The sequence below is a fragment of the Marmota monax genome, unplaced genomic scaffold (assembly GCF_021218885.2).
Source record: "Marmota monax isolate L192 unplaced genomic scaffold, Marmota_monax_Labrador192_F-V1.1 WCK01_AAM20220418_F8-fsc00125, whole genome shotgun sequence".
In the NCBI taxonomy this organism is placed as follows: Eukaryota; Metazoa; Chordata; class Mammalia; order Rodentia; family Sciuridae; genus Marmota; species Marmota monax.
Genome location: NW_026695235.1, coordinates 2826937 through 2853228, shown reverse-complemented (window position 1 = coordinate 2853228; position 26292 = coordinate 2826937). Strand labels below are relative to the sequence as shown.

The window sequence follows — 26292 nt, the reverse complement described above, 5'->3', positions numbered from 1 at the left end:
GCTATTGCCCTTCTTGGACTTTTCCCTGAAGACCTTAAAAGAGCGTACTACAGGGATACTGCTACATCGATGTTCATAGCAGCACAATTCACAATTGCTAGACTGTGGAACCAACCCAGATGCCCTTCAATAGATGAATGGATAAAAAAAATGTGGCATTTATACACCATGGAGTATTACGCAGCACTAGAATACCTTTTGATTTAAATGTTTTCCTTTATCTGTTCCTCACATTCTCTTTATGTACCTGTCTATTTCCTTCTATTCTCTTTGAAAAACTGATTATTTATAGTATTCCAATAACTCCAAGAAAAAAGAAAAGGAGGGAAAAAGGCATGTTGATTATTTAGATGGATTTTATGACATTGCCACAGGTTTTTTTCATGTTCTGGCTTTAAGTGACTGAATATACTTTCATGGATTCTGAGTAAGCTTATTGAAATACTTAAAACTTGCAATGAAAAGTATAACAGGTGTTAATTTGCAGGATCAGTCTTAGCTGACCTTCCACTATTGGAAATTAGATTCAAGAATGTTCCCTGGTACAATATTTGGTTGACTGGTTATAAATTTTAATGCGAGGGTAGGCAAAAACAAACTAATAGTGAAGTAAGATCAGTTTCACCCACTTCCTTGAAAGGGGAAAGTTTAAATGATGAAGGAGCTCTTGTCCTGGGGCTTATTTTGTTTTCCATTCTAGCAAAGAACAACTCTACTCTAAGTCTTGGGGAATCTATTTACTGTTTTTAATGTTATTTTAGTTTTTGATTCTTATATAATTATGGATAATCACTATGCTTAAAATATAAGGTAAAAGAAAACATTAATAGGAGTTAAGTAAAAATAAAAGGCACAGAATAATACTGGATTCCAAGTAAGAGAAGCAGATTGGAGAAGGATTTTGTATTGCTTTGACTTTGCCAGATTTCAAGGCTAGAATTCACATAAAGTAATGATCAGAAACTTCTCTGAACACTTGTACTATTTGTTATCTGAGATGGAGGAATTGTGGTAGCCCAGAGCTCCTTAAATTCCTTGCCTGCTGTATTCCTCCTAGTTCTCCTTTGTACATACTATCAGTATAGATTTGATACATAAAAATCTGTCATAACGTATTCAAAGCTGTAACTTATTTTCTTTATTTGTGTGACAATTTAAGAGCAGCTTTCATTTTCTTTATACTCTCTTGACTTTTATTATCCAAACTTGTAGAATCACATCCAAAAATTAAAGCAACTTTGCTATTTCCATATATATTTGGGAAAACTAGATAAATGTTTTCTGATGAATACTGTTGATTAATTATATCTTTTTTTGGTGATCAAGGTAAACTAGTCTGATTTATAGGAACACTTGAAGATCAATTTTATCATTTAATCAGAAGTTTTTATTAATAAAGGGAATATAAAGTTACTTTAGTTTTCATTGGTGTGGCATGTACTTCAAAAATTGAAGTGGTAGAAAACAATAGCCTAGTAAAATGTTCATGTTTTCAGAAACCAGTCTCATTGTCCTATAACTGTAAATTTTTATTTGATTCTAATAAGTTCTTAAGAGTCATTACAATTCTTTATTATGTTTATAGAAGATTCTTGTTTGCTGATTTAGATGCTGGCTAAACAGTTGGAAGCTCTTGGCTTGGCTGAAAAACCTCAGTTGGTGACTCGCTTTCAAGAAGTTTTTCGGTCCATGTGGTCTGTGAATGGTGATTCCATCAGCAAGATATATGCGGGAACTGGAGCTCTTGAAGGGAAGGCTAAGGTAGATCCAGATCTATCATAATATTACCAATGATAGTCTTTTATTTTCTCTTAATAAAGCTTTAAAGTGACTTTTTAAAAAAACTAACAGATTTTTAAGTTAATAGATATCTACTTTAGAATTCTATTTTATCATGCTTTTGTGCCCTCTTTGATACTTCCTTCTATGGTGGGTGATAATAATTAAATGGAAAAAATTTTTTTAGTTTTGAGAAGGGTACGTATATGAGACTAATTTAATCAGTGATAATCCACTAAGATAGCATGTATTGCTATTTTTATGATTTTTACCTTGAATGTATATTTTACTTTTTTATCCTTTATATTAATTGTAAAAGTGATTTTTTTTCTTACCGTGGTCCTCCTAATATAGTATCCTATCTCATATGGCTTTGTGTCCCCTGAGCTTGACATAGCACCTGACATTGAATAGATATATGACAAATGCTGAATGGACAAATAAATCCATCAATAATTTATGCAAAACCTACTATTAACATTTCTAGGGCTTTGTTGTTGAGTTTTTGTCCTTCTACTTATTTTGCTTTGAAAATGAGTCTGTCAGAATGTGCCAGAGAAGTACAAGGTACGGATTTAATTATAATTCTGATTTTCATCATTATTTTTTCATTGCTGATATTATCTGTAGACTACTTTACCCTTTAGTATTTGGTCCTTATTGTGGAATTTTGGAAGTATCTTGGATTATTTATCATTATTTTTTATCCTTAAAATAGTGTTTAACTTTTAAGGGATCCTGGTTTCACTTGAATTTATTAATATTTCAGATCTCTAAAATCCCTCATTATTTAAGGATTAGAAATGAGAACATTTACAACTTTTATAGTTCACATTGAACTTCAATGTAGCAATGGAAATTCTGTAAAGACATTTGTCATCTCTGTGTCTTTTGAATTTTCCAAATCTGAATTTCTCCTCTTCTGTATCACATAAAATGCTATGCCTCAACTCAGAGATATTGGCCTCACTTGCAGAGTTTCTTTTGCTCAACTCTTAGGAATAGTTTGAATTGACTTTTAAAAATATTTACTTCTTAAATGCTTCCTATATTTGAAAACCTGAAATTGTTAAACTTTCATTTATTTCTTTTGAATAGACATACTTCTTGCTATTAAAAGCTGATTCTCTACAACTGTTGCTTAAAATAATCTGCCTTGTTTCTTCCATGACTAAGTCAATATATGTACAGAAGTTACATATATTTTCAGTAGACTTTTATCATTTACAATATGTAGATAAAAATATAATATAAAAAAACCTTTTTATATTAAATATACTAGACTGAAATGAGCTAAAATCTAACATCTGAACTGCTCTTTCTTTTCCTTTCTCTGGGTTCCTTTTGATTAATTGCCTGATAATGTGAATGGTGAGTGTTTTTTCAATATCATTTGTGTATGTTATCATCTGAAGGGAAACAATGTTTTAATGTGAAATTTAAGTAAAAATAGAGTGGCATTCATTTGGTGGCATTGAAGAAAATGACTCTTTATTCTGAAAAGAAGTCTAATTATTGTTATTCCTTTAAAGAAAAGTATATTGCAAATTAAAGTTATTTTTTAAAAGGCAAGAGTTTGGGGGGTTTTGTTTTTATTTTTTGGGGTTTTTTTGTTTGTTTTGGACAGTCAAAATCTGTAAGATCAAATTGAATCCTCTTTGTGATAACTAACATGCCTAAGTAAAAGACATATACATTAAAAGTCATAATCACCTCACTGTAGGAATATGTTTTATTATTTTTATGATTTATATTTGTATAGGACAGAAAAATGACTCTAAATATACAAACTGTATAAGTACGCTTCTGGTTATTTCCTTTACTTCTCTGTATCACTACTGGATGTAGTTGTGGCACTTAGCTTTTTTCTTTCTTTGTGAACTGTTATGTGAGAGAAGAAAGGAAATAGTGACATCTTGAGGCCTTTTAATGTAATGGTTTTACCTGCAAAGTAAGGTGATTAGGTCCTTTTTAAACTAAAATCATATGAAACCAATTTATAGTTGCAAAATGTTGACTCAAGTAAAATGAACAGTATTTAGAATGAAAACTCATGCTTCTTTCTCCCTCAACAGGCTGGAAAGTTAAAAGATGGTGCTCGTTCTGTTACCAGAACAATTCAGAATAACTTCTTTGATAGCTCCAAGCAAGAGGCCATTGATGTTTTGCTACTGGGAAACACTCTAAACAGTGATTTAGCGGACAAAGCTCGGGCACTTTTAACTACTGGAAGTTTGCGTGGTATGTGTACTTACTTTATATTTTATTTATTTTATGTAATTTAGAATTCTTGTAAAAGTTGAAGAGGTAAATGTAAACATTAAAACAAATAATATTTAGATCATAGTTGATTAAATAGTTTTGGAAGGAATTTTTGTAAAGGTGATTTTTAAAAATTGCATTCTTCAACTGTAGCTTGTCTTTTTAAAATGCTTATACTATTAGTGGTATTATTTAAACAGAAACTGGCCAAATATTTTCTTCTCTAGATTATGCGTATTTTTTTCTTAGATAACAAGTGAGGGAGTAAATGATCTTATGTATTACCAACTTTATAATAGGTGAGTTTTCATATAATATTCAGCTAGCACTTATAATAGAGCGTTCAATAATCTAATTATATTTTAAATACTTTATTGAAAAAATGAATATGTTGTTTATTTTTCTAATCGCCACCCCAAAAAATTCTGTACTTTGTCTTAACTTTATTGTGATAGTTGGAATAAATATTAAATCACATTAATCAATAATATAAAATAGTGCTTATTACCGGTCATTAACTGCTATTACTAATTTCAATATTTGGCATAAATATATGGTTTTTAAGATAGCTTTTTATCTTCCATTCTATGTCTTTATTTAAAATCAAAAGAATATGAATTTCTTATGTCATTGAGCACATAAAAATAGTACTGTAGGAAAACTCAGCATTCTTTATATACGTAGTTGATTAGTGTTCCTTTTTTTCACCTCTGAGCTTTATTGGTTTATAATTGACAAAATAAATTGGACTTCTTCCATACTTCCACTGTTTTTCCATTTTGACTTTATAGCGCTGTTGACTTTTTTTTTTTTTTTTTTACTGTTAGCCCCATATAAACCTTCTAGTGTTTCCTGCTCAAGTGAAGAAAATTGTTCATGCATCAAGTTATGTCCTTTTGTTTAATTATTTGGCCAAATAGGTGATTGTGAGCTCTTAGAATTCCACATAGTGCTCTGAAGGGATTATGGTCAGTCAGCTCCTCATGCATCTGTTAGAGGCTAGGGGACCAAGACTGACTCCTCAGACTCTGGGGAAAAAGATCTGGTCTTAGCTACTACTATTGACTTCAGGCTTTCTTCCTGGCTTTCAAAAGTAGAGACTGACTGATTTATTTTTGTCACCTCTTTCCACCTGTGCCTACTTTGATGTGGAGGCATTAATAAGCAACAATTGAAAGTAAGTGGTTGAAGGAAAAGAGCAGCAAAGAACCCAAGTAATTCCCAAACTTGAGCATCATATTTTTAGTTTCCTGCACATTTTACTAGATGTAAAATATGCCTTTAAAAAATTAGTGCAGTCAGATCTGCTATAACGCTTGTTTTGAGACTGGGAATTTGTTCCAATATGGTTGATATATTAGGAATGATTGGAGCATAATGCCAACTTTGCATGAGCTTATGTGTGATTTTGCTGGCAAGCAACATTAGGTAAATGTAGAAAACTGTATCCAATAAAACTGAGATGGTTACAAATAACAAATATGTAAAACACACATACACATAAGCATGTATCTTAACACATCTTCTCTACCCCAATTCACCCTGTGTGTTATGAGCCATACCTATCCTCATCTGGTATTTCAACTGCTCATCCATTTTTCCAATAACCCTTCTGCTAGCATTCACAATTATTATGCCCTTCTGATTCCCATTTCTACAAGTTAACTTCATATCTTTTCAAGATGAAGTGCATTATTGTAGTATTCATGCACTTTGTAACCTTTTAACATGCATAATACATGCTATTGTGTTTATTAGGTTCCTATCATTTTGGTATGTTACTGTTGAAGTTTTTAGTGTGATGCCCCAACCCTATTTTCCTCATAAACCCCAATTCCCTCTGGGAATTGGCACAATTTTGCATAATGCAGTGATGTTTTTAGAATGTATATATCTTGTTACAGCTGAACTGATAGTACTTATCAACTGGTGAGTCTCAGGAGAAATACTTAAAGGTATGTATTAGAGCAGTACTTTCCATATCTTTAGAGTCTTCACCTTCCTAAGTTTTCATATTCATATCCTCAAACATGTGCACATGCACACATATACACAAACACAGAAGCAACTGAAAGAGCAGGCTTTGGGCCTTCTGATTGTGAAACAGTGGAGCTGAGTCACTGTAGAATATCCTTTGATGCAGAGGATTTGTATCAGTTATTGTCATCTATTTGTAATCTTTGGTGTCCTATAGCCAACAGGAAAAAAATCAAGTCATTGAATTGACTTTTTTAAAGAAAAGTGAGATCATCTCAGAATGTTTTATCATAACACTCTGGATTTTAACTGTAACTTGTTTTACTAATGATTCTTTGTTTTCTTCTTGGTGCATCCATAGTTTCTGAACAGACATTACAGTCAGGTACAGTATAGTCAATTGATCTATAAATAAAAGCAACTTTTTCTTTCTTTTTCTAAAGTTTATACTGTACACAGATAAAAAGATGTAATTGGAAATTTTGTCATTTTGTCCTCAGACTCTAACAGGATAAATTGATAGTTTGTTTTAATCTGAAAGAAAAATGTTACTTTAAAAGTTAAGTACTTCATTCAGAAGGAGATATACAAAGTTCTGTATCTTCTCATATCAATGGCTTGATTCCAATTAAAGATAATTCAGCTAGTTTTAATTTCATTTTTATATTTCTTTAAACAAGCATTGTTAGTTCTATACCTTCCTTTGGATTAATTTCAGAATGCTATCTGTGTTATTTGTGGCTTCTCAACTGTGGCAGTCACAGTGGTGAAAAAGCACTGTCACATTTTCTTACATTATGGATGGCAATATTCATTTTGGGGGAGGGGGTGGTAGTGAGGTGTGAACTCAGGGGCACTCAACCTCTGAGCCACATCCCCCATACCTATTTTGTATTTTATTTAGAGACAGGGTCTCATTGAATTCTTAATGGCTCACATTTGCTAAGGCTGGCTTTGAACTCAGGATCCTCCTGCCTCAGTCTCTTAAGCCACTGGAATTACAGGCGTGCACTACTGCCCCGGCTGGATAACAATATTCTATAACTACAGACCTGCACTAAAATATGATCTGAAATTGTTTAATTTAAAAACACTAGTATTACTAACAAAGTCAGAAGACTTAAGTACATAATACCTAAAGGTTATTATTTTTCCTGCCTATTTATTCATAGGAGCCCATTTCTTCATTCTGTGGACAAGGTTTACGATTTTGTCTTTAAAGATGAATATGTGGCAAAAGGAACAAAAGCAACAAAGCTCATGCCAGAAATTTGGCTGAAAATAACATCTTTTCTTCCCCTTGTTAAGATTTGGTATCAAATTACTTAAGATTTGTTTTGCCTAATTTTTCTGAATCTTTTGAGAAGAGTAGGGAAGAGAGCACTTGGCTATGTTTTGGGATCATGTAATGATTTTCTGAAATGATGTGGTATTTAGGGATGGACATCTGTTGTTTGAGCACAGATTCATTATTTCTTTAAGTACATTAGTGTATATGTGTGTGTGTATATTTTACACAAATATACATATATGTATGTGTATATAAATTACCTTATTCCATTTAAAAACCAATTTGACTATTAATTTATACAATGCCACAACCTCTTTTTGTTCATGCTATTCATTATTCTCTTGCTTAATATTTCAAGTTATACAATCATAGAATGTATTTTAGTGTAGAATGTATTTTAGAAGCTCTTTTCATAGTAGTAACAATGGCAGTGACTTTAATGATAAAGACCAAAGATAAACCATAGTAATAGAGAATGATTTTTATATAGGTACAGTCAGCTTTCAATTAACCATACCAACAGGCCAAAACAAATAATCTGATTTTATTACTGTCCAAATACCTCTTCAGGTAGTCAAATCACTGGCAAGAGGGTGAGAAATATGCATATCTACTGCTGGAACAATGGGGATATGCTTATTAACTGAACCAACAGTTCTTTCACTAAAACAATATACATAATAATCCTAAAGCATTATAATCCTTACTGTTTCCACTTTCATTTTATCAGTAGACTGATACTTCATAATATCATAGTAATGTAAGATTATGTGGTAAAAGGTGAAATAGTTTTGATTTCCTTTTTCTCTTACCAGTTAACTGCCAATTAAGTGCAAATATTGTGGTTTTAGGTTTAGGTACTGTTAAAGTTCTATTTTTAAGTGCCAAGAAGTTCATTAAAATGGGGTGTAGGCTTAGAAGGGCAAGATAGATGATACACCAAAAAATATGTAAGAAGAGAGGCTGAGGATTCAAAATGTATTGAGCATTCATTTTGCAATTTTGTATTTTATTTTGTATCAGGCATCTTTTTTGTTGCTAGGGATATTTCAATAAATAAGACCAACATTTTTTCTGTTGTCATGAAGGGAGATAGCTACACAATGAATAAATAAAATACAGGTTGAATATCCCAATACAGGTTGAATATCCCTTATCTAAAATGGTTGGGGGCAGAAGTGATTCATATTTCAGAGTTTTGAAATATTTGCATAGATTTACTGCTTGAGTATCCTAATCAGAAACTCCAAACTTTCAACTGCTTCAAAATCCTAAACTTTTTGAGCATCATATTTGTGCTTAAAAATTTCTGGATTTCAGATTTTCAGATTGGAGTTGCTCAACCTGTACATAGTTTGTAAATGGTAGATGCTAGAGAAAAAAACAAGCAATAGAGGATAATGGAAGGTCAGGGGCAGACAGCAGTTTTAAATAAGGTGGTCAGGGATGACCTCATTGAAAAGACTTTAAGGAGGTGCGGTGAGAGTGTTACAGGCAGTGGAAATGGCCAGGACAAAGGCCCTATGGTAGGAGTAGACCTGGTATCTTTTTGAAACAGTAGGAGGCCAGTGGCAGAGCAGTGAGTGAATAGGAGAAGGTAGAAGGATTAGATAAATTATTTAGGGCCTCATGGACCATTGCTAAGGACTTTTGTTTCTATTTCATTTTCAGGGATTTCATTTTCAGCTGTCTCATATCTTCCATAATATATATTTTTGCCATTATTCATCAAGCTACCTGTCAGTAGCAAAAATCTTAAAAATAAATGCTCTTAAATGTTTTTGTTTGAGGAGAAATAAAATAGAAGTTTTTACCAGCCTCTTCATAAAAATTGTTTAAAGTCCAGTTACTGTATTCCTAAAAATGTTCAATTTGTAGATTTTGTACTTTGTAAAACAGTATATGTTTCATTGTAATGGAACTGTTTATTATGCATGTTGTATGTTGCTGTAATGATTTTGTAATAGTTTTTTAACTTTGGCTATTATATTTGTTTTTATTGATTTCTTTTTAAAAAGTGTGTTGCTTAATTGCCTCAAGCTGGGCTTTGCATTCAATGCTGGATCATTTTTATGCCTGTGCATGTATCTTATTTGTGCTTGTGATGATAATTACACTTTTCATATCTCAGTTATGAAAATAAAATTTTATAAATGGCATAATGCAGCTAAAATTCTGTTGTGTTTTGTTTTTGATTAGCATCTTCAAAAGTACTAAAGAGCATGTGTGAGAACTTCTACAAGTATTCAAAACCCAAGAAAATTAGAGTATGTGTCGGAACCTGGAATGTGAATGGTGGGAAGCAGTTTCGCAGCATTGCTTTTAAGAATCAGACGCTCACTGACTGGCTTCTTGATGCACCCAAGTTAGCTGGCATTCAGGAGTTTCAAGGTTGGCTTTTTATTAAGTGGTCTTAATTTTAAAACCTGACTGGTGATTTGTTGATTTAGGAAACAAATGTAGTGCTTGATAATGTGCATTAATTTTAAAAAGAAACTTTGGCTTCCTTTATAAATTTGAGGGCCAACATTTTTATAGGTCAAATCTACCTCTTTTTTATTTCTATACCTTTTTTATCTTTGATGAGTTTTGAAATAGGGTTTGATGTAAATAGATATCATTGAAGGTAGTCACACACATGTAAGAGAAACTAGTCCTGTTTTATTCTTTTGTTTTTTTAATTAAATGATAGTAGAATGCATTACAATTCTTACTACACATATATCTACACATATACAGCACAATTTTTCATATCTCTGGTTGTATATAAAGTATGTTGATACCAATTTGTGTCTTCATACATATATTTTGGTTAATGATGTCTGTTTTAATCTTTTAAACTGACATGAACAAAGATTATTTTGTAACTGATAATTTGAATATTTTTCTTCAAGAATAATATGCCTAATTTTTCAGTTCTAGTTCTTTGTTTAATTCCTATGGTAAGAAATATCAGGGTGGGTTATAAGTAGGCTTACAAAACTTATTGTAATATTTGTTGGCACTTTATAAATTAATTATACTGGTTTTATCCTTGTAAAAGCCTGCTTGTCATTCACTGTAGATTCTCTGCCACCACGCTGTAGTGGCCAGATGAGGATGCTTTCATTATGATTCTCATTAGAAAAAGGAATTTAAGAACTTAATTTTTTAAAAAAATCAAATTACTTTGAAAAATAGTATATAGGGTCACCTCTTTAAAAACCTCTGTTCCTGCTGATTGGCAGAATCACAGCTTCTGGGACAGGAGTTCCCTGTGTTTCTCCTTTGCTAGCAGAACAATAAAACTTTTTTTCCTTTTTCTCAAAAAAAAAAAGTATATAATGAACAATGTTACATATGAAGGTTATGAGTACAAAAAGTAGTATTTTTTTCTTTCTTTTTTTTTTTTTAGTCTTTTAAAATTTATTTTAATGCTGTCTTAATCACTGGGATTTTCCTAAAGCTTTTTATTAAAATGCCCTTTTTTGCCTAATTTAATCCAAGCTGGAAACAGAAGAAATAATAATGATAATGATAATAATAATACTATAATAACTAACACTGTAATTCTACATAATTTACAGATGCTTATTTAGTCTTAGACCTATTATGTTAACATTATTCCAGCTTTATGGATGAGGAAACTGAGATAGAAAAGTGGAAATAACTTGCTCATGGTCATATAGCAGTAATGGCACAAAGAGGGTGTGAATTAAGGCAGCTTGGCTCCACAATGTGTATGCCATGTCTCAATGGATGTGTGAATTTGAGCAAGTTGTGTAGGTTCTCCAAAGCCTCATTTTCCTGTCTGTAACAAAGATAATTTTCTGTCTTATATAAGTTGTTTGTGTGGTAGCTACATGAGATATGATGCAGGTTTGATCTTGGCATGTAATAATAGTCAAAACTTTTATTTTTCAATATTAGTTCATAATATTTTAGGCTCATTTTAGCTATTTGTCCTTATTTTTAATATGGAGTTCCCCAAAGTACCCCAGGACTGCTTATCTGAAGTAGCTTCCATTCTTTTTTAGTTCTTTCAGATATAAAAAAGGATAATAGCTGAGACAGAGTGATGTATCTTAACCCCTGGTTCTCCTCTCCTTTTCCTGGATTACATTCATGTAGGAAATAGCAAAAAGGTTCAAATTCGAATATGAAAAATGCCTCCCAGCTGTTATCTCCAAAATTTGAGAGTTTCTCAGCCACTTTATTCGTTATGTCTTTTCTTAATAAATCTTTCACCTCTCCAATTTTGATTCACTTTAGCCTTTAAGAAGTGATAATAGTTTCTCTATTGTCCATGACTAAAATGTAAGATTCTTTCAAAATGTTACTTTAGGGTTTCCAAGAGTAATAATCTTTTTAAAGTTTTTTTATTTGTTCTAATTAGTTATTCATGATATCGGAATGCATTTAGAATGCATTCATTGTACACAAATGGAGCACAACTTTTCATTTCTCTGGTTGTACATGATGTAGAGTCACACCACACGTGTAGACATACGTGTAACTAGGATATGATGTCCATCTAATTCCACCATAATTCCTGCCCCCTTACCTCCTTCCTTCCCATCCCTCCCTCCCCTTTGCCCAATCAAAGTTCCTCCATTCTCCCCACCCCCCATTATGTGTCAGCATACACTTCTCAGAATATTTGGTCTTTGGTTTTTTGGGATTGGCTTACTTTGCTTATCTTGTTATTCTCCAACACCATCCATTTACCTGCAAATGCCATAATTTTATTCTCCTTTAATGCTGAGTAATATTCCATTGTGTACATATACCACAGTTTCTTTATTTATTCATCTGTTGAAGGGCATCTAGGTTGCTTCCACAGTTTAGCAATTGTGAATTGTTCTGCTATAAACATTGAAGTGGCTGCACTATTGTACTATGCTGTTTTTAAGTCTTTAGGGTATAGACCAAGGAGTGGGATAGCTGGGTCAAATGGTGGTTCCATTCCAAGTTTTCCGAGGAATCTCCATACTGCTTTCCAGAGTGGTTGCACCAAATTGCAGTCCCACCAGCAACTCATGAGTGTGCCTTTTCCCCACATCCTTTCAACACTTATTGTGGCTTGTATTCTTGATAACTGCCATTCTGACTGGAGTGAGATGAACTCTTAGAGTAGTTTTGATTTGCATTTCTCTAATTACTAGACATATTGAACATTTTTTATGTATTTGTTGATCAATTGCATTTCTTAAAGAATCAAGTTTAAGACATAGTAGAAAGTAAATTTAAAGTAATGTTACCTTTTGTATGAATTAGTTAACTCAAAACACAAAAAGTAGATTTTTATGAGATCTGATGTTACATTTTATTGGATGAGATTGTAATTTGATTAAGGCTATACTTAAAAGTATTTCTTGGATGCTTAATTGTAGATAAAAGAAGTAAACCAACTGATATATTTGCAATTGGTTTTGAAGAAATGGTAGAGTTGAATGCTGGAAACATTGTGAATGCAAGGTAAGCTGGTCAAGTAACACTGAACACACTGGAAATTTTTCTTATTGAGGGACTTGGACACAGGTAACATGTTAGCTTTTCATCATTGCTGTGACCAAAATGCTTCACAAACAACTTGGAGAGAAAAAGGATTATTTTACTCATGGTTTCAGAGGTTTCAGTCCATGGTTAGTCATCTTAATTGCTCTGAGCCTCAAGTAAAGCAGAACATCATGGCCTACCAGGGAAAAGGCTGCTCAACTCATGAGAGAGACAGGGTCTCCAAAGGCATGTCCCCAATGACCTACTTCCTCCATCTGTGCCCGACCTGTTTACACTTTTCTAGCACCTCTCGGTGATCTATTTAGCTGTTAATGGATTGATCCATTGATGAAATCAGAATCCTCATGATCCAATCACTTTCCCAAGTCCCCATTTCTGAACTTTGCTACATTGGGGACCAAGTCTTTAAAAACTTGAGACTATGGGGGACATTTCAGATCCAAGCCATAACAGGTAATGTAGTTATTATTGCCAGGATAAATTGAGATAATATATGGAAAAGTGATCTTTAAGCTATGTAATGCCAGTTCTTAAACTTTTTTGGTGTAAGAATCTCTCTACACTCTTAAAAATATTGAGAATCTTTATGGTTCGGATGTGGGGTGTCCCCCAAAATCTTACATGTGAGACAATGCAGAGGAGAACGGATTAGGCTGTGAAAGTCTTAATACAATCAATGAATTAATCCCTGATGAGATTAACTTGAGTGGTGGCTGAAGGTAGGTGGGGTATGGCTGGAGGAGGTGGTACATTAAGGGCATAGCTTTGGGGTATATATTTGATTCTGGCAAGTGAAGATATCTTTCTCTGCTTTCTGATCATCAAATGAGCTGTTTCCCTCTGCCACACTCTTCCACCATGATGTCCTGCCTCACCTCAAGCCCTAAGGAATGGAGCCTGCTGTCTATGGATTGATACCTCTGAAACCACGAGCCCCTAAATAAATCTTTCCTCCTCTACAGTTGTTCTGGTCGGGTCTTTCAGTTACCACAGTGAAAAAGCTGGCTAAAACAATCTCAAAGAAATTTTATTAATGTTGGTATATTTATTATATTAGAAATTAAACTTGAAAATTTAAAAACATTTAACTCATTTTATTCTCATTATCCCAGATGTAGAACACCTATAAAAGCAAATATGCCACTTATGGTAACTTTGAAATAATATTGAATGATTATTTTTTTAAGAGGTAATCTTTTGAGAAAAGTAACAGGTGAATATTTAGAGAGTTTGAAAAAATATAAATGTATTTCATAGATGAAAAGATATATAAAGGGTATATGAACTCTAGATTACACTTTCAACCTGTTTTAATGCACCCATATAAATTTCATTGAAATATTCACAGAATAACATTCCAAAATTTACTGAGAAGGTTGGCATGGTTTTATAGTTCTGCACATTTCTTTAATGTCTGACTTAAAACAACTAGAAACTTATATCTACTTCTGTATCACTCTATTGCAGTGTGTTGTTTTAGTTGAACTATATGGAAGAAAAATCACATAAATGTGTAGTTGAAAAGGGAAAATTTTTAATGGCCTTTCCAGGTAATTTCTTCTCTGATATTACATCCAAACTCAATAAATGGTAGTGTCTTAAAGGTTAGTTGCAGAATAGAATATGAAACCATATCAATGACTTTAATTCCTCTATTTATACTGAAGTTCTTCATTGATACTTTATCCTTTCATATTTTTAAAATATTTATTTTTTAGTTCTTGTTAGACACAATACCTTTATTTTGTTTATTTTTATGTTGTGCTGAGGATTGAACCCAGGGCCTTGCAGTGCTAGGCGAGCACGCTACTGCTTAGCCACATCCCAGCCCAATCCTTGCATAATTTTGTAAATCATGTATTGGTCATTTGGAAAAGTTAACTTAGTTATGTAGAGTTACTAAAGTTTGACACATCTTATCATACATATCAAAGCACTGTATTAGTTAATATCATCACTGATATATGAAATTTTTTTTAAATATTGGAAACTGTAAAGATATGATAGCAGACACTAGTTTTCCAGAATTCTATTTTTTGCTTAAAAACTCAACTTTTATCATTATAAACAAATGTTCTTGGTTGTTTTTCTTGAAGAGACAGGGTTGGCTGAAAAAAATATATGTCTGATAATTAATCAAATCTGAATAGCCATAGTCTGTCATTAGTTCTTTCTTTCTTTTAAAAAAAAATATTTTTTAGTTGTAGGTGGACACAATATCTTTATTTCCTTTTTATGTGGTGCTAAGGATAGAACCCAGTGTCTCACATGTGCTAAGCGAGTACTCTACCACTGAGCCACAACCCCAGCCCTGTCATTAGTTCTTTCAAGAACAATTGTATTCCATGAAAAATGTGACAGTTTTATGCCTGTTATCTCAGTGTCTCTGGAGACTAAGGTAGGAGGATCGTAAGTTCAAAGTCATCCTGAGCAATATAGTGAGACCCTGTCTCAAAATAAAAGCTAAAAAGGGCTGGGGATGACCTTATGTTATACTACAGAGCTATAGTAACAAAAATGGCTATTGTAACAATACAGTAGTTTTGGCACCAAAACAGGCATGAAGAACAAGGGAATAGAATAGAAGAGACAGAGACAAACCCACATAAATACAGTTATCTCACATTAGACAAAGCCTCCAAAAACATACACTGGAGAAAAGATAAACCTCTTCAACAAATGGTGCTGGGAAAACTGGAAATCCACATGTAGTGGAATGAAGTTTAATGCCTATCTCTCTTCACAAAAGTCAACTCACAGTGGATCAAAGACCTAGGAATTATACCAGAAACCCTGCAACTCCTAGAAGAAAATGTAGATCCAATACTCCAACATGTCAGCTTAGGAACCAGCTTTTTTTAAATAAGACATCTAAAATACAAGAACTAAAATAAAGAATCAATAAATGGGATAGTATCAACTAAAAAGCTTCTTCACAGCAAAGGAAACAATCAAGAACATGAAGAGGGAGCCTACAGAATGGGAGGAAATCTTTGCCACCAGCACATCAGATAGGTTGTTAATTTCCAGGATATGCAAAGAACCCCCAAAAGCTTAACACACACACACACACACACACAAAAAAAAAAAAAAAGCCAAACAAATAACCCAATTAATAAATGGGCAAAGGAACAAATGCTTCCCAAAAGAATAAATACAGTCAACAAATATATGAAAAAATATTTAACATCTCTAGCAATTAGAGCAACACAAATTAAAACTATATCGAGATTTCATCTCACTCCAACCAAGATAGTAGAATGAACAACTTTCCTACAGTGAATCTCAACATCATGTACATCCGCAAGACTGGGATCCAAATTAGAATATATTCCATTTTTGTATAAATATATCAAAACAGATTCTACTGGCATGTATGATAAAAAGAACAGTTAAAAAGTGGGGGCTAGGGATGTAGTTCAGTGGTAAAGCACCCCTGGGTTCAGTCTCCCAGGTCCATGTGTGTGTGTGTGTGTGTGTGTGGTGGTGGTGGTGGTGGTGGTGGTGGTGGTAAGAAATGGCAATTAGCTCACAACTCAAAGTTTTGGATACTTTTCCTTGAGATAATCATACTTGAGTATGTAGAATCATTTTGTGTATATTTCCCATTTATCACATTATCACATAGAATGTTGAAAAGATTTGACTCAAGGGTTAAGCTTGATAAAACTATGCTTACTGCATCATTAAGGACAGTCTTAAGGAAAAATAGCTTTTTTATTTTCCTGAAAGTACATCAAAATGAGGATATATTGACTACCAATACAGTTTGGTGTCTGGTTTCAAGTGAAGTCATCACTTTTAACATTGTTGCTTTGGCATCATCAGTGCAAATGTCGGCCAACACAGTGAAAAAAGCAATGTCTCAGTAGTGTTATAAAAACAGTTTTGACTCCATTGATTTGGGGAATCCTCAGAGATGTCTCCATACCACACTTCAGAGAACTGAAGCCAATTTACAAGTACAAATTGAGTAAAACTTAAAGCTTAAGTGTTTTAACAAAATATAATTGCTTTTATGTGTGAAAAATTGCACATTTTTATAACATTTTAAAAGATTTTCAGAAGAATATTGTCGCTAAAATGTTATGGTTTTGTCATCAATTTTAGAAATTACAATTATTTTGTTGGCCAAAGTGAATTATAATTCAGTTAGAGAAGTAGAAAAACACTGTGCTGCTCAAGTAGCTTTTTTGAAAATATATATTTGATTTTGAATAGAGCATACTTTTAAGGTTCTTAGTACCAAACAAATTGATCAATTGTTTGTCTAAAAAGCGTTAAATCAATTTCTCTTTAATAAAAAGCAGTGATTGTTTATTCATTTATTTAACCAGTATCATTTGATCACGTAATTTTAGGTAGTACAGATATATACCTCAGTGAATAGTACAGACAGAAACACCTGCCTTATTTTTTTTAAATATTTATTTTTTAGTTGTAGTTGGACACAATACCTTTATTTCACTTATTTATTTTTATGTGGTGCTGAGGATCAAACCCAGGGTCCCGCACGTGCGAGGTAAGTGCCCTACCGCTGAGCCACAACCCCAGCCCAGAAACACCTGCCTTCTTGGACTTTGTATTCTAGTGGGAAGAGACAGACAATAACTATAATAGATTATAGAGCATGTTAGAAAAGTGTTATTAAAAATAGATAGTGGTAAAGGGAATCAGGTCTGTGGAGGTGGAAAGTGTCGACAGTTTTAAATGGAATGATCAGGTTAGGGTTCAATGACCTGAGGAGTGGCATAAAGAAAATGAGGAGGATACTGTTTTCTTTCCAGAAAGAATCCACATTATAGTAATGGGACTATGGTAGGTGATGAGACAATGTTTGGAGGTTGTATTGCATAGTATTAGATTGATGGGTATGAGGTCATATTTATACTTAACATTTGTGTGACATGGAACAAGGAGAAAAAACTGTTTTGCTCTTGATTGGCAGTTCTTAGTTTCAAACTTAATGCTATCAAACTTCTATAGATAAGAAAAACATTGAACTTTTATCTGGTATTTCTTATATGAACAATATTGCATATAATCTCTGCTTTTTATAATCTAGTCTATTATGATTGACTATGAAATGTAGAAATTATGAAGTTAACATTTTTCAACTCCTCATGAAATAATTAATCTGAGCAATCATCATCAGTAAATGCTAAATTCTAAAAGAAGGGTTAGTGGGAAACTCTGGAATCCGTTACTGATCTAAATCAGTTTAACATTACTAGAGATGATGTACCTTTTGCTTTGATATGGTGGGAGGTACATAGCACAAACCAGTAGCTTAGTTTTACCAAAATTAATGCATAAATAAATTTGATCATGGTTTTTAATCTAGTTTTTACATTGATCATTTTACAGGAAATATAAGGGATAGAGGAGATATGTTAAGATGAAATTAAAACATCAGCCAAGTCCAATTTTTTTTTAATTTTTTTTTATTATTAGTTCTTCAAAACATTACAGAGCTCTTGACATATCATATTTCATACATTAGATTTAAGTGGGTTATGAACTCCCATTTTTACCCCAAATACAGATTGCAGAATCACATCGGTTACACATCCACATTTTTACATAATGCCATATTAGTGACTGTTGTATTCTGCTACCTTTCCTATCCTCAACTATCCCCCCTCCCCTCCCCTCCCATCTTCTCTCTCTACCCCATCTACTGTAATTCATTTCTCTCCTTGTTTATTTTCCCATTCCCCTCACATCCTCTTATATGTAATTTTGTATAACAGTGAGGGTCTCCTTCCATTTCCATGCAATTTCCCTTTTCTCTCCCTTTCCCTCCCACCTCATGTCTCTGTTTAATGTTAATCTTATCCTCCTGCTCTTCCTCCCTGCTCTGTTCTTAGTTGCTCTCATTATATCAAAGAAGACATTTGGCATTTATTTTTTAGGGATTGGCTAGCTTCACTAAGCATAATCTGCTCTAGTGCCATCCATTTCCCTGCAAATTCCATGATTTTGTCATTTTTTAGTGCTGCGTAATACTCCATGGTGTATAAATGCCACATTTTTTTTATCCATTCATCTATTGAAGAGCATCTGGGTTGGTTCCACAGTCTAGCAATTGTGAATTGTGCTGCTATGAACATCGATGTGGCAGTATCTCTGTAGTATGCTCTTTTAAGGTCTTCAGGGAAGAGTCCGAGAAGGGCAATAGCTGGGTCAAATGGTGGTTCCATTCCCAGCTTTCCCAAGAATCTCCATACTGCTTTCCAAATTGGCCGCACCAATTTGCAGTCCCACCAGCAATGTACAAGAGTACCCTTTTCCCCACATCCTCGCCAGCACTTGTTATTGTTTGGCTTCATAATGGCTGCCAATCTTACTGGAGTGAGATGGTATCTTAGGGTGGTTTTGATTTGCATTTCTCTGACTGCTAGAGATGGTGAGCATTTTTTCATGTACTTGTTGATTGACTGTATGTCCTCCTCTGAGAAATGTCTGTTCAGGTCCTTGGCCCATTTGTTGATTGGGTTATTTGTTAACTTATTGTCTAATTTTTTGAGTTCTTTGTATACTCTGGATATTAGGGCTCTATCTGAAGTATGAGGAGTAAAAATTTGTTCCCATGATGTAGGCTCCCTATTTACCTCTCTTATTGTTTCTCTTGCTGAGAAAAAACTTTTTAGTTTAAGTAAGTCCCATTTGTTGATTCTTGTTATTAACTCTTGTGCTATGGGTGTCCTATTAAGGAATTTGGAGCCCGACCCCACAATATGTAGATCGGAGCCAGCTTTTTCTTCTATCAGACGCAGAGTCTCTGATTTGATATCAAGCTCCTTGATCCATTTTGAGTTAACTTTTGTGCATGGCGAGAGGAGGGGATTCAGTTTCATTTTGTTGCATATGGATTTCCAGTTTTCCCAGCACCATTTGTTGAAGATGCTATCCTTCCTCCATTGCATGCTTTTAGCCCCTTTATCAAATATAAGATAGTTGTAACTTTGTGGATTAGTCTCTGTGTCCTCTATTCTGTACCATTGGTCCACCCACCTGTTTTGGTACCAGTACCATGCTGTTTTTGTTGCTATTGCTCTGTAATATAGTTTGAAATCCGGTATCACTATACCGCCTGATTCACACTTCCTGCTTAGAATTGCTTTTGCTATTCTGGGTCTTTTATTTTTCCATATGAATTTCATGATTGCTTTATCTATTTCTACAAGAAATGCCATTGGGATTTTGATTGGCATTGCATTAAACCCATAGAGAACTTTTGGTAATATTGCCATTTTGATGATGTTAGTTCTGCCTATCGATGAACAGGGTATATTTTTCCATCTTCTAAGATCATCTTCTACTTCTCTCTTTAGGGTTCTGTAGTTTTCATTGTATAAATCTTTCACCTCTTTTGTTAGGTTGATTTCCAAGTATTTTAATTTTTTTGAGGATATTGTGAATGGAGTGTTTTTCCTCATTTCCATTTCAGAAGTTTTGTCGCTGATATACAGAAATGCCTTTGATTTATGCGTGTTGATTTTATATCCTGCCATTTTGCTGAATTCATTTATTAGTTCTAGTAGTTTTTTTGTAGACCCTTTTGGGTCTTCTAGGTATAGAATCATGTCATCCGCAAATATTGATAATTTAAGTTCTTCTTTTCTTATTTTTTATGCCTTTAATTTCTTTCATCTGTCTAATTGCTCTGGCCAGTGTTTCGAGAACTATATTGAATAGAAGTGGTGATAGAGGGCATCCTTGTCTTGTTCCAGATTTTAGAGGGAATGCCTTCAATTTTTCTCCATTCAGAATGATGCTAGCCTGAGGCTTAGCATAGATAGCTTTTACAATGTTGAGGTAAGTTCCTGTTATGCCTAGTTTTTCTAATGTTTTGAACATAAAGGGATGCTGTACTTTGTCGAATGCTTTTTCTGCGTCTATCGAGATGATCATATGGTTCTTATCTTTAAGTCTATTGATGTGGTGAATAACATTTATTGATTTCCATATATTGAACCATCCTTGATCCCAGGGATGAATCCTACTTGATCATGGTGCACAATTTTTTTGATGTGTTTTTGTATCCGATTCGCCAGAATTTTATTGAGGATTTTTGCATCTAGGTTCATTAGAGATATTGGTCTATAGTTTTCTTTCTTTGAGGTGTCTTTGTCTAGTTTCGGAATCAGGGTGATGTTGGCCTCATAGAATGAATTTGGAAGAGCTCCCTCTTTTTCTATTTCCTGAAATAACTTGAAAAGTATTGGTATTAATTCTTCTTTAAAGGTTTTGTAAAACTCCGCTGTATACCCATCCGGTCCTGGGCTTCTTGGTTGGTAGTCTTTTGATTGCTTCTTCTATTTTTTTCCATTGATATTGGTCTGTTCAAATTGTGTGTATCCTCCTGACTCAGTCTGGGCAAATCATATGACTTAAGAAATTTATCGATGTCTTCACTATCTTCTATTTTATTGGAATATAGGTTTTCAAAATAATTTCTAATTGTCTTCTGTATTTCTGTAGCATCTGTTGTGATATTGCCTTTTTCATCCCGTATGTTAGTAATTAGAATTCTCTCTCTTCTTCTCTTCATTAGCATGGCTAAGGGTCTGTTGATCTTATTTATTTTTTCGAAGAACCAACTTTTAGTTTTGTTAATTTTTTCAATAGTTTCTTTTGTTTCAATTTCGTTGATTTCCGCTCTGATTTTTATTATTTCTTGCCTTCTGCTACATTTGCTGTTGTTTTGCTCTTCCTTTTCTAGGGCTTTGAGATAAAGTGTGAGCTCATTTATTTGTTGTTTTTTTCTTTTTTTGAGGAATGACCTCAAAAAAAGGCGATTAATTTCCCTCTTAAAACTGCTTTCATTGTGTCCCATAGATTCCGATATGTTGTGTCTGTATTTTCATTTATCTCTAAGAATTTTTTGATTTCCTCCTTTATGTCTTCTGTAACCCATTGATCATTCAGTAACATATTGTTCATTTTCCATGTGATGTAGGATTTTTCCTTCCTTCTTTTATCATTGATTTCCAGTTTCATTCCATTATGATCAGATAAAATGCATGGTATTATCTCCAACCCTTTATATTTACTGAGGGTTGCCCTATGGCATAATATATGGTCTGTTTTTGAGAAGGATCCATGTGCTGCTGAGAAAAAAGTATATCCACTTGATGATGGTTGATATATTCTATATATGTCAGTTAAGTCTAGGTTATTGATTGTGATGTTGAGTTCTATAGTTTCTTTATTCAACTTTTGTTTGGAGGATCTGTCCAATGGTAAGAGAGGTGTGTTGAAGTCACCCATCATTATTGTGTTGTGGTCTATTTGATTCTTGAACTTGAGGAGAATTTGTTTTATGAAAGTCACAGCACCATTATTTGGTGCATAAATAATGATAATTGTTATATCTTGTTGGTGAATGGTTCCTTTTAACAGTATATAATGTCCTTCCTTATCCTTTTTGATTAACTTAGTCTTGAAGTCGATTTTATTCGATATGAGGATGGCCACCCCTGCTTGCTTACGAGGACCATGTGCGTGGTATATTTTTTCCCCAACCTTTCACCTTCAGCCTGCGTATGTCTTTTCCAATCAGATGTGTCTCCTGGAGGCAGCATATTGTTGGATTTGTTTTTTTAATCCATGTTACCAGCCTATGTCGCTTTATTGGAGAGTTTAAGCCATTAACGTTTAGAGTTACTATTGATATATGGTTTGTACTTCCAGCCATGTTTGATTATTTATCTTTTATTTTTTTATTTAGTTTGTTTCTCCATGATTAGTTTTCCCCCCGCCCTCTGTCTTTACTGAGGCACTTCCCACTGATGGTTTTGGTTATTGTTTTTCATTTCTTCCTCATGTAGTGTTTTGCTCAAGATGCTTTGCAATGCTGGTTTTCTGGCTGCAAATTCTTTTAACTTTTGTTTATCATGAAAGATTTTTATTTCGTTGTCATACCTGAAGCTTAATTTTGCTGGATACAGAATTCTTGGTTGGCATCCATTGTCTTTCAGTGTTTGAAATACGTTGTTCCAGGATCTTCTTGCTTTCAGCGTCTGTGATGAAAAATCCGTTGTTAACCTTATTGGTTTACCCCTGAATGTAATCTGCCTCCTTTCTCTTGTAGCTTTTAGTATTTTCTCTTTGTTCTGTATATTAGATATCTTCATAACAATGTGTCTTGGCGTTGGTCTACTGTGATTTTGTGTGCTCGGTGTCCTGTATGCATCTACAATTTGTATATCCGTTTCCTTTTTTATTTCTGGAAAGTTTTCTGTAATTATTTCATTCAGCAGGTTACTCATTCCCTTGGTTTGAATCTCTATACCTTCCTCTATCCCGATGACTCTTAAGTTTGGTTTTTTTATGTTATCCCATATCTCTTGGATGTTTTTCTCGTGATTTTTTACCAGCCTTTCTGAGTTGGCTAGACTCTTTTCAAGATGATATATTTTGTCTTCATTATCTGACGTTCTGGCTTCTACTTGCTCCACTCTGTTAGTGATACTCTCATTTGAGTTTTTAATTTGGTTTATAGTTTCCTTCATTTCTAGAATTATTGTTTGATTTTTTTTATAATCTCTATCTCCTGATAAAGATGCTTAACTTCTTCTTTTATCTGTTTATGTAATTCATTTTCAGTGTGTTCTTTCACTGTTTGAATTTGCTGTCTCATATCGTCTTTAAGGTTCCATTCCATCTGTCTAAGGTATTCCTTGAGTTCTTTATATGACCATTTTTCTGATGACTCTAGGTCCTCCTGAATATTTAGGCTGTCCTGCATTGTTTGTACCCCTTTTCTTCCTTGCTTTTTCATGCTGCTCATGTTACTTCTTGTTCTGTTTGACTGCTGAGTTACTGTTTACTCCTATAAATTTATTTGATGCTTGGGAGGAAAGGTATTGGAAGGGAAGGGAAGAAGTCACTGTCGCTGCTGGTTTCAATGAAGTTATCTCCTCCGCCGCATTCTGGTGACATCAGTTCTCTGCCACGGTGGTATCCCATGCAAATGGCGACAGTTCGTTTCCCTTTGCCAGGTTACCAATGCAACGGGTGGGTCCTGACTGGCTCTCCCGAGCCCCGTTTCAATCCTGTGGCCACTGCCTATGAAGGTTCGGTTGGCATTTACCTCCGTATGTGCAGAAGGGCCGACCAGTTGTTTCAGCGGGATTGTTTAGTGCTGAGTCACAGCAGTTTGTCTGTGAGAAGCAGGCGAACGGGAGCTTGAATTCAGCCAATCCGGGCTCGGTGTGTGTTCCTTCAATTTGTTGAATATTTTATGGGCATATGACCCAGTCTCTTTCAAAAAAAAAAAGAAGAAAAATGATATTAAAAACAGGATGGTGGAGGGGGGCAGGGGATTAGCAATGATGGTGGAATGTGATGGACATCATTATCCAAAGTACATGTACGAAGACATGAATTGATGTGGACATAGTTTATATACAAACAGAGATATGAAAGATAGTGCTCTATATATGTAATAAGAATTGTAATGCATTCTGCTGTCATGTATTTAAAAATAAAATCAATTTAAAAAAACAAGTCATATATGATTTTATATTGAACAAATAAACAATATATAAATATTGAGGAAAAAAAGAATTAAGAAAAACAGGATGGTAATATTAGAGACATAAAAGGTTAAGAGAGATTCAAGAGACTTGGCAAGCAAATGTGTTGTGTAGGCCATGTTTTCCCTCTGTTTTAAAGAAATAAACTGGGTTAATCAGCATTTCATTGTTTTAACCAAAATACGCAACCATAACAACTTAGAAGAGGAAAAGTTTATTTTGGCTCCCAGTTCCAGAGGCTTAGTCCTTGGTCAGTTGAGTCTATTGCTCTAAGTCCAAGGTGAATTAGAACATCATGGTAGAAGGGGATGGTAGGGACAGCTGCTCCATTCATGGCAGCAAGGAAGCCTAAAAGAGGAAAGGGGGAAGGGGTCACAGAAAAGATGAATGCATCAGTGACTACCTTCAGTGACTCACCTCTTCTGGGTGCACCCACCTGCCTAACAGCTCTCACAACCTGATAATTTGACCTCTAAACATTCCTGCATTAACACAGGAGCTTTGGCGGGGTGGAGAAGATGCCTCATGTCTAAACCATTACACAAACCAACCACAATAAGATATTTTTAGGTATTAAGTTATTAAATTCATATTAAATATGAACCAAGTATTAGATGATATTAAGGAATTGTTAAAATTTAAGTGTGATAGTAGCATAGTGGTTATATAAAAATAAAAATGTCCCATTGCATTAGAGATGAATAATGAAATATTTATGAATGAAATGGTGTGTATCATAGATTTGGTCTAGAATGTTCCAGGTTTATTTAAGAAAGCAAAAAAAAAAAAAAAAACCAACCACCACCACCATGAGAGGGGGGGGGGGTTGACAAATGTTTGTTATATTAAAGCTGAATAATGGAATATGGTGGTTTATTTTATAATTATCTCTTGTACATTGAAGAGTTTTCATAAGTAATTTTAAAAACTAAATCAATTGTAATTCCAGAAAATAAGAAAAATGTCTGAAATGTCTGGAGGCACATACTTCTCCTTGACCCTAATGAATACCTAAGAAAAAAATAGTGTACAAGCTTGTAATTACTTGTGTTATTTATTAAGTCAGTTCATATTTTCTTTGTAAAGGAATTATAGATAAGATTTTGAAGTGTGCTATTATTTTGGCCAAATTTCTTCTTAAATGACACAAACAAAAATAGCCTGGAGAAAGATTTTAGAGTTTTGAGAAATTCAGGTAAAGTATGGTATCTTTTTAAAGATTCCCTTTTTAATATTTTCTGTTAGCACAACAAATCAGAAGCTATGGGCTGTAGAACTTCAGAAGACAATCTCCAGAGACAATAAGTATGTGCTGCTGGCTTCTGAACAGTTGGTAGGCGTCTGCCTGTTTGTTTTTATCAGACCACAGCATGCTCCTTTTATCAGGTCAGTAAACAGCACTCTCCTAAGGCTACTTTCTGCCACTAAATATCTATAAAAAGGGCTAGAATATTGCTTCAGGGAAACACTTATCTGTAGTTCTTGTTTCAAAGGGATGTTGCAGTTGATACTGTGAAGACTGGGATGGGAGGTGCAACTGGAAATAAAGGAGCAGTTGCAATCCGAATGCTCTTCCATACAACAAGCCTTTGCTTCGTCTGTAGCCACTTTGCTGCAGGGCAGTCACAAGTCAAAGAGAGAAATGAAGATTTTGTAGAAATAGCACGAAAATTAAGTTTTCCTATGGTAAGCTTCTGTTGCTTGTCCTTGAAAATAAAGCTTTGAAATGTGTTTTTAATTACCTCAAATTCTATATTACGGTTCTTGAAAATTTAAGTTAGTTCTTAGAAACATCAACAGTATTCACCTATAGAGATAATTTCAGGTGTTGTTACTATTGGGTTAAAGAAACAGAATTGTGGGAGGGGAGGCATATCTGAGGCAACAAAAACATTTATACAAGTTGTTTTGAACATAAAATTCCATCTCATGCTTTCA

General features: G+C 33.9%; 1 protein-coding gene across 23 annotated transcripts in view; it reads left to right on the top strand.

Annotated features, from left to right (window-relative positions):
• Nucleotides 1-26292, top strand: part of Synj1 (synaptojanin 1) — an 89106-nt gene that overhangs the window by 36054 nt on the left and 26760 nt on the right. For 8 of the 23 annotated variants that reach the window (XM_058577325.1, XM_058577321.1, XM_058577337.1 and 5 more), the window contains exons 11-17: nucleotides 1609-1761; nucleotides 3864-4020; nucleotides 6380-6403; nucleotides 9509-9700; nucleotides 12682-12766; nucleotides 25600-25740; nucleotides 25848-26040. In XM_058577325.1, the coding sequence (XP_058433308.1) occupies nucleotides 1609-1761; nucleotides 3864-4020; nucleotides 6380-6403; nucleotides 9509-9700; nucleotides 12682-12766; nucleotides 25600-25740; nucleotides 25848-26040 (945 nt within the window). Of the gene's footprint in view, nucleotides 1-1608; nucleotides 1762-3854; nucleotides 4021-6379; nucleotides 6404-9508; nucleotides 9701-12681; nucleotides 12767-25599; nucleotides 25741-25847; nucleotides 26041-26292 lie in introns of all 23 variants that reach the window. The other 15 variants (XM_058577326.1, XM_058577324.1, XM_058577320.1 and 12 more) reach the window with 3 other exon arrangements.